Source organism: Pongo pygmaeus, chromosome 4, assembly GCF_028885625.2.
Source record: "Pongo pygmaeus isolate AG05252 chromosome 4, NHGRI_mPonPyg2-v2.0_pri, whole genome shotgun sequence".
Taxonomy (NCBI): Eukaryota; Metazoa; Chordata; class Mammalia; order Primates; family Hominidae; genus Pongo; species Pongo pygmaeus.
Genome location: NC_072377.2, coordinates 76,799,923 through 76,809,436, shown reverse-complemented (window position 1 = coordinate 76,809,436; position 9,514 = coordinate 76,799,923). Strand labels below are relative to the sequence as shown.

General features: G+C 42.8%; 1 protein-coding gene across 1 annotated transcript; it reads right to left on the bottom strand.

The window, feature by feature from the left end:
• Positions 1-7,299: 7,299 nt before the first annotated feature.
• On the bottom strand, positions 7,300-9,285 carry TMEM174 (transmembrane protein 174). The gene is made up of 2 exons (XM_054486927.1): positions 8,609-9,285; positions 7,300-8,418 (listed from the first exon to the last, which is right to left on the bottom strand). The coding sequence occupies exons 1-2, from the start codon at positions 9,232-9,234 to the stop codon at positions 8,313-8,315; spliced, it is 732 nt and encodes a 243-aa protein (XP_054342902.1). The 5' UTR covers positions 9,235-9,285; the 3' UTR covers positions 7,300-8,312.
• Between the last annotated feature and the right edge of the window lie 229 nt (positions 9,286-9,514).

Below are 9,514 nucleotides of genomic sequence, written 5' to 3'. Positions count from 1 at the left end.
TTATAAGCAGTAAGTGGGCAAGAAATTCATAAATCACATTCCATAATAAGGGTGTAGGTGAATACACACACATACACTTATTCATATCCACTTTCAGAGGAAGAGCTGTAGGTATGTCCAGAAAATATATTCATTTTTAATTCAAAAAATTGAGAGCTCATTGATAAGAGGCCCACAGTCAATAACATCTGAGAGGTAAATTATATCAGGCAATATTTTAATGTAAAGCAAGAGGCTTTGCTCTTGTATTTCTGAAAGAGGAGACTGGTTCGTGCTTTTGAGATGTTCAAAGGGGTTTTTATGATCCCTGAAGGAAAACAATAATTTTTTTTCTAAAAAGCTTTACTGACCAAGCCAAAAATGTTGAAGATTGCCAAGGTTTCCTGATACTCTTGAAATTATTCTGCAATAGATAATTCTCAACTAAACAGTCATTTAAAGATCTCTCTCTCCTTTTTTCTAAGTCTGGGTTTAGAAAAATCCCTAATAGTATTCTAAAAGTAGGAAAAATACAAGTTTTTAATTCCAGGGAAGTAGTAGGGCTTCAGGGAACTAATAGAGAAGGAGAAAAATCTTGTAAAACATATTTGTTTGGAAAGTAAAATTTAATAATTATGAATCTGCTACCATGAATAGTTTGCCAACCATCTGCCTCTCAAAATGTAGTATGAAACAGCCAGAAATTTAAGATGCAATTGGCAAAATGTAATTCTTATTTGGATTCTGATTCAAACGAAACAAAGAAGAAAAAATAAGAGAAAATGAGATGGGGGAAAATTGGGGAAATTTGAACACTGATTAGGTATTTGATGACATTCAAAAATCATTGTAAATTTTTAAGGTGTAATAATGGTGTTCTAATTCTTTCAAGTCTTTATCTTTTAAAGATACACAACAAAATATTTTAGGATGAAATTATTTGATGGCTTGAATTTGCTTTTAAAAAATCCAATTGGGGGAATTGTGAGTGGGGGGTATAAATTAAACAAGATTGGCCATGAGTAGATAACCACTGAAGCTGGATGAAAGATACATGGGGTTACATATACAGGCATACTTTAGAGACATTGTGGGCTCAGTTTCAGACCACTGCAAGAAAGCAAACAATGCAATAAAGTGAGTCACACAATTTTTTTGTTTCCCAATGCGTATAAAAGTATATTTATGGGCCAGGCGTGGTGGCTCGCGCCTGTAATCCCAGCACTTTGGGAAGCTGAGGTGGGTAGATCACTTGAGGTCAGGAGTTCAAGACCAGCCTGGCCAACATGGTGAAATCCCGTGTCTACTAAAAATACAAAAATTAGCTGGGCATGGTAGTGGGTGCCTATAATCTCAACTACTCGGGAGGCTGAAGCATGAGAATCGTTTGAACCCAGGAGGCAGAGGTTGCAGTGAGCCAAGATTATGCCACTGCACTTCAGCCTGGCCAACAGAGCGAGACTCCATCTAAAAAAAAAATACATTTACACTATACTTGTCTGTTAATGGTGCAGTAGCATTATGTCTAAAAAACAATGTACATACCTTAATTATAAAATACTTTGTTGCTTATTGCTTAAAAATGCTAGTGATCATCTGAGCCTTCAGCAAGTCATAATCTTTTTGCTGGTGGAGGGTCTTGCCTGGATACTGATGCCTGCTGACTAATCAGTACGGTGTTTGCTGAAGGTTAAGGTGGCTGTAGTCATTTCTTAGTAAGACAACAGTGAGGTTTGCTGCATAGTTGAACTCTTCCTTTCATGAAAGATTTCTCTGTAGCATAAGATGATGTTTGATAGCATTTTACCCACAGTAGAAGTCAACTTTCAAAATTGGAGTCAATCCTCTAAAACCCTGCTGCTGCCTTATCAACTATGTTTATGAAATATTCTCAATTCTTTGTTGTTATCTTGACAATGTTCACAGCATCTTAATCAGGAGTAGTTTCCATCTCATGGAACCATTTTCTTTGCTCATTCATAAGAAGCAACTTCTCATTCATTCCAGTTTGATCATGAGATTGGAGCAATTCAATCACATCTTCAGGCTCCACTTCTAAATCTAGTTCTCTTGCTGTTTCCTTCATGTCTGCAGTTACTTCCTCCACTGAAGTCTTGAGCCTCTCAAAGTCATCCAAGAGGACTGGAATCAACTTCTTCCAAACACCTGTTAACGTTGCCATTTTTACTTCCTCCTATGAATCACAAATGTTCTTAATGGTACCTAGAATGATGAATCCTTTCCAGAAGGTTTTCAATTTACTTTTCCCAGATCCATCAGAGCAATCACTATTTATGGCAGCTATAGTCTTACAAAATCCATTTCCTAAGTAATAAGACTTAAAAATAAAAATCATTCCTTTATCCATGGGCTGCAGAGTGAATGTTATCTTAGTGAGCATGAAAACAACATTAATCTGCTTGTACATCTCCCTCAGAACTCTTGGGTCAATGAGCAGTAATATTTTTAATGGGATCCTTCTGAGCAGCAGGTGTCAACAGTGAACTTAGAATAATCAGGAAACCATGCTATAAATAGATGTGCTCTCACGCAGGCTTTGTTGTTCCATTTCTAGAGCACAGGCAGAGTAGATTTAGCATTATTCTTAAGGGCCTTGGGATTTTTGGAATGGTCAATGAGCATTGGCTTCAGCTTCAAGCCACCAGCTGCTGTAGCCCGTAAGTCAAGAAAGTCAGCCCGTCCTTTGAAGCTTTGAAGCCGGGCACTGACTTCTCCTCTCTAGCTGTGAAAGAACTAGATGGTCTTCCATCTAGAAGGCTGTTTTATCTACAGTGAAAATCTCTTGTTTAGCATAGCCACCTCCATCAATGATCTTAGCCAGATCTTCTGAATAACTTGCTGCAGCTTCTAAATCAGCACTTGCTGCTTCGCTTTGCACTTTTATGTTATGGAGATGGCTCCTTTCCTTAAACCTCATGAAGCAACCTCTGCTAGCTTCCAACTCTTCTTCTGCAGCTTCCTTACTTCTCTCAGCCTTCATAGAATTGAAGAGAGTTTGGGCCTTGCTCTGGATTAGGCTTTGGCTTAAGAGAATGTTGTAGCTGGTTTCTATCCATACCACTCAAACTTTCTCCACATCACTAATAAGGCTGTTTCAATTTCTCATTATTCGTGTATCCACTGAAGTAGCACTTTTAATTTCCTTCATGAACATTTCTTTTGCATTCACAACTGGCTAATTATTTGGTAGAAGAAACCTAGCTTTCAGCCTGTCTGGGCTTTCAACACACCTTCCTCACTAAGCTTAATTTCAAGTGAGCTTTTGATTTTGAGTGACAGACATGCAACTCTTCCTTATACTTGAACACTTAGAGGCCATTGTAGGGTTATTAGTTGGCCTAATTTCAATATTGTTGTGTCTCAAGGAATAGGAAGGCCCAAAGAGAGGGAGAGAGTCGGGAGAATGGCCAGTGGGTGGAGCAGTCAGAGTGCACACATTTATCAAGTAAGTTCATCATCTTATATGAGCAAGGTTGATGGTGCCCCAAAACATTTACAACAGTAACATTAAAGATCACTGATTGCAGATCACCATAATTGATAAAATAACAATGAAAAAGTCTGAAATATTGCAATAATTACTAAAATGTGTGTAGACACACAAAGTGAGAACATGCTGTTGGAAAAATGGCACTAAGAGACTTGCTCCACATGGGATTGCCACAAACCTTCCATTTGTAAAAAAAAAAAAAAAAAAAAAAAAAAAAAATCTGCAAAGTCCAATAAAATGAGACCTTCCTGTACTTTTTTATGTACTCTTGTATTTGTTTGAAATTTTTTACAATGTGAAAAACAACAAAAACAGCTAACAAGCTAGAATGGTTATTCATTAGGTATTTGAACATTTTTTCATGTATTCATATCACATTTATTATTCAACAGAAACTGAGCATTGGTTGCGTAAAGGGTTCTGAGTGAGACATTTCAGTAAATGCTGAGTGGTGTGAGCTGCAGTCACTCCAGACAGTGCAGGTTGTGACGGGTGGGGACACTACTGATATCTAGACCCCATCAGCGTCTGTGATGTGTGCTGGAGCCTCTCTCCTCTAGGTAAGTAAGAAGGTGTCTACCCGTTGGTTACTGTGAAGAGCTTCTGTTTAGGGGAACGGCCACCCAGCAGTATTCAGCTTTGGTGCAATCTACTCCACTGATCTAACAGTCATCAACAGCTAGTTGGAAGCTAGCAGAGGTTGCTTCATGAGGTTTAAGGAAAGAAGCCATCTCCATAACGTAAAAGTGCAAAGTGAAGCAGCAAGTGCTGATTTAGAAACTGCAGCAAGTTATTCAGAAGATCTGGCTAAGATCATTGATGGAGGTGGCTATGCTAAACAACAGATTTTCACTGTTAGTCATCTAACAGGACCGGAGAAGCCCCAGAGGTCTGAAGCTGAAAACAGAGACTCAAGGCCAGCTCTCCAGAAAAAAAAGGAGGCTTTATTTTTATGCTGTACCTAAAAAAGAAAAAGTAAGGAGAGCAGTCAAAGGGCTCGTTTTGTAGCAGACAGCCATGTGGTGAATTTGAAACTCACACCAGTGCCTGGCCTGCAGAGCAGAAGGGAAGGTGACTGGGATCTCTGGAAAGCCCTCCACCTCTACAAGGCACTTCCCAGAGGGCAGTGAAAACAGAGCCTCTTTGCACAAGAGATCCACCCTCCAGTGGCCCAAAAATGAGAAAGAAAAGTCCTGAGAGCTTTGTGAAAGCTTATTCCCCTTGGTGTCTGAGCCTCGTTTCTCAAACCTGGATGATCCCTTTCCTGCTCCATCAAAACCATCAGCTGTTATCAGTCACTCTAGCCAAAAGACCCAGCCCAAATTGCTCCCAGGGGATAACAAATTCTTAAGAAACTCATGGCTGGGCGCGGTGGCTCACACCTGTAATCCTAGCACTTTGAGAGGCTGAGGCAGGCAGATCACCTGAGGTTGGGAGTTTGAGACCAGCCTGACCAACATGGAGAAGCCCCATTCCTAGTAAAAATACAAAATTAGCTGGGCGTGGTGGTGCATGCCTGTAATCCCAGCTACTCGGGAGGCTGAGGCAGGAGAATCGTTTGAACCTGGGAGGCAGAGGTTGCAGTGAGCTGATATCGCGTCATTGCACTCCAGCCTGGGCAATAAGAGCGAAACTCCATCTCAAAAAAAGAAAAGAAAAGAAACTCGTTTCCTGTAATCAACAAGACCTTTTAGCTTTATTTTTAACTCTGTGTAGATCCCCAGAGCCTGCCCACCACACGGCCCCTCTGCAGGCTGAGGATGGAGGAGAGGGGAGGAATGGCTCCCAATATTCTGGTCACTTAGCTCTGAATGCCACCAGCAAGTGAATATTGTACCCGTATATGCCCTCTGGGTCTTGCCGTAAACAGTCAATGTGCAAAATCTGATCACAGCTCCCTCTTCAGAAAAACACTTCCATGGCTTCCCAACTGCTCTTTAAACAAAGCCTAAAATGTTTGACAAGACTGATAAAGTTGACCAGGCCCTGTGGGTTCTGGCTGGACACCAAACCTTCAGGCACCTGCCTCAAGCCAGGGCTGCTTCCTCCACTGATAATCTAAGGGAGAAGAGCATAGCCAGGAGCTGGACTCCAATCAGTGTCCCCAGATCATAGTTTCCCATGGTTCATCCCTGATGAGATACTGAGTGAAAGAATGACAACAGGCAAATATCTGGACAACAAACCAGAAACTCTGTCGAGAATGTGTCCTGCTGGTCAGAGACGTAGCAAGGACCTGGTTGGAAGTCAGAGTTTAGGAGCCACCCAGTGGGCTTCCCATCAGGTTGGCCCCTGAAATTCCCAAATAAAGAAATAGAGAGCATGAGTGGTTGTCTCAAAGCAAGAAAACTGGTGGGTGTAATTTCTTGGTTCCTGGAAGGCACCTCTGTTTGAGGGTTGTAGCAGCAGAAAAATAAAAAGCTTTACACAGCCTGCTGAATGCCTCATAACACTGCCTCCCATATGGGGCTTTGCCAGGCCCCTCCCTCCTGCCCTCTCCTCTTTGTCTAGGAGACAGCCACTGTTCCTTTAGATCCTAGCACAGTCTCCACAGGTCCACAGACACCCTGTGAACAGTGCTCCCTGGGATTATGCAAGGCAATGACCCTGACTTCACTTCCAAAGCAAGCCTCATGACCCTTTTATGAGTCCAAATCCCTCTTAGGGCTACAGGACTTCTCAGTGGTGTCAGAGAATAATTAATAGACGATTAATACAGATAATGAATCCATATCTTTCTCCCCCACTAAACTACTAGACTAGAGGCTCTACAAGGGCAGAACCATGTGTGCTCTCTTGTTGGTGAAATTTTTAAGTTATATTTCCATCTGTTAAAATGGAAATATAACTTAAATGGAAAAAAATTTAAGTTATATTTCCAGACCAGACACAGAGTAGGTGCTCAATAAATAAACGTTGCACTAATGAACAAATTCCTGTTTTCTGATCTCTGACTGCTGCAGATCCTACTCCTACCTCGAGATCTTGAAGCCATTAGCCCTGAAGCACTCTCTTTGGAAGCATAAATGACCTCTACATTAGCACTTTTCCCTCTGTCTTGGAACAGGAATTGTTGGTGCCAGAAACTAATCATCCCAACCCTCCAGGCCACCTCCCTGCATATCTGACTCCAGGCATCTCCAAGACAAACTGGCTGCCCTGATCTCCCCAGCTGTACGTGGGGATGCCCTTTCCTAAAAACATTTTCTTTTTTGAGCTACTTTTGATGTTCATTGTAGCCCAAATTTATGAACATAAAATTATGGGGTGGGTGAGGATGGCAGGGAGTTGGGGGGAGACAGTGAGAGAAGCACTCAAGGTAAGGGTGGCATGAGGGGCCCAAAGTGTCATCTGCTGGTCAGCATGCCACTGGTGATGCTCAGTCTGGTCCTTGTCACCAAACTTCTTCTCCAAAACCAGTGGCCCTCAGCTAGGGACCAGTGTCTCAGAGATCTGCTGAACATAAAGCTAGTTTCTGTAAATGAAATCATTTTCACTTATCACCTATCATCAAACATGGAAGTGTATGTGAAAAGGTTTTGTCCCTAAGATATAACATAAATGACAACAATAATATACCAAGCTTACTTCATTCATATCCTTAGAAAACTAGATACTTCTGATCAAAATTAGTAAAAGTCGCTCCATATACAAACGTTATGTCAAAATTTTTTTAAGAATTGCTAAATCCTGTGTCTTCCTTTAGGATGTGCCACCCTTACCTTGAGTGGCATTGCCTTTGAAGCCCAAAACAAATATTTTCTTTTAAAACCTAATGGTTTTAAAGTGTCTCTTCTGAAGTCTGTGAGTCAGTTCCAGTTGTTTATTACACAGCCAAATTCAGAGAGATTAAGGACACCAAAGTTTCTTTAATGAAGAAGATGAGTTTCTTTTAGTCATAACGATTGTTTCTATTATATCATTCCCCATGTGCTGACATGGCAACTCTGCTCTGTCTCGCTCCACAGACCTATGGATACTTAGGGAAATCCTGTGTTCTGTCAGCCACTGGTCCCAGCTAGTTCATGCTTGGCGCAGGCCCCAGCCTGGGGTGGACCAAGAGCCCACCCATGTACATCACACGTCAAGCTTCAACCTTACAGAAGAGAGCAGCAGCCAAGGGTCACTGTGACTCAGTGATCAGGGAAGGATGTATTCACAGCGTTATCCTATTATGGTCTGTTTTGTGTAATTTAGTCAGGTCAATACTATTCTAGCAGAAGACATGATTTATTTTATTTCATTGGTTTGATGTTTTTGTTTTGTTTTGTTTTATAGCCTTTAAGGTACCCAGAGTCCTCAGAGAGGCCAGATGGCAGCTGAGTTGTTTGGGATTAGTGAATCTGCTTTGGGGCCAAGGACAGCCACCGGGAAATCTCCAGCTGGGCCTGCTTTCTCTTCCCTGCTTCTTTCCCACCTGACTCTCACCTCTGTGGAAACTCCCAAAGTCTCAGAAGTCGTGATTTTTCTGTTGGCTGCTGGGGTTAAAATTGAGCCACCAATGCCTTCCTACAGGGAAGGGGGAGGGTGGTGGACGAAAAAGTGAAATTCCTGCTCCTGAACCTTATACAGGAGATTTCTTACCTGAGGGAATTTGAAACTCTTCCAGAGGAGAATTTACCCAGCCCAGCCTAATTTTTACCAGTCTGAGAAATTGCACCTCCCACTTCCCCTTTCCCCCCTTGAATGATCTCTGTCAGGCTGCCCAGGCGCTGCTGTAACTTCTGAAGGTTACAACATAGAACACCACAGTTGTCAGGTAACAATGACGGAAACACTTGCTCCCTGAGCTGAGCATTGTATTATTATATCAGAATAGTCTCTAGCGAGGGAGAGAGTATATTTCTTCATAAGGGGGAGGAGAGAAGCAGGCACAGGCCTCCTCTTCCAGCTGTGTCTCTTCTAGCTGGTCAGCATCAGGATTGGGCCTGAAATGTGAGCAGAAAACACAGGTACATTATGGTCCAAAGCACCATTCACAGAACCAAGGCTGCCATCGTGGGCAACAGGCTAAGAAGAGATTCACAGTCTCCCAACACCTTATTCATGGACCAAACAGCCACAGATCATGACGGAGATGGCTAGAAGGAGTGCATTCCCCCAGTAGACACGTCATACCTGTGATTTCCACCATCTGCGAAAGAAGGGCAGCCCTCATCAACCACAAATGCAGAGTTATCTTGAGGGTAGATGGTGTAGTATTGAGAAGGACTTGACATGGCAGCTGCTGCCCCTCCAGAGGTTATGAGGCCGCAGGGGCTCACCACAGACTGCAGGTAGCTGGTATTTATCCCCACAGGCTCTGGAGAACCATAAGGAGGAGGGATGTACTGCACCACAGTGGCCCCATGGAAGGTGATGGGTTGGTTGATGCCAGTGAAAACAAATGATGGTCCTCCTGGTGTCTGTTCCGAGTCCAAGACCCTTTCCTCACTTTCTTTGCACAACTGGCAGGAGAGCATTTTGAACTTGCACACAGCAATCAGGATGAACGTCACCCCAACTGACAGCAGGACGGGCCCAAGGAGCTGGGTCCATTCAAAGTGGGAGACACCTTGGTATTTGATCCAGCCCATGACAGTGAATGTGATCCCCACCAGTCCCAGAAAGATGCCTGAGAAGAGCAAGGTGGCCCCTGCCTTGTCGTCATCGGACACCTGGATGTCAGCGGTGCTGGGTGTGTAAGGAGTGACGGAGAACACATTGACAGGGAAGTCCTCCAAGCGGCCGCTGCCCTGCTCCATTGCTCCTTGTGGGCTCACCCTGCTTCTTAGAGTGGAGAGGATTGTGAGAACCAAGGAATCACAGGTCCAAATTAGTTATAAAAGAACTTAGGGCTTGTGCTTAACAGGGTGTAACACACAGAGGGCTGGACCTTGTTTAGAAGAATAAAGGTCTGAGAAATGAAGCCTGAAGTTTTCTCATGTATTGTCAACAAGTGGAGGTCTCTGTTTTGCAAGTCAATGACAAGCTGTCTCTCTAATTCACATTCATTCATTCACACATTCAAAAATTAACTTATTG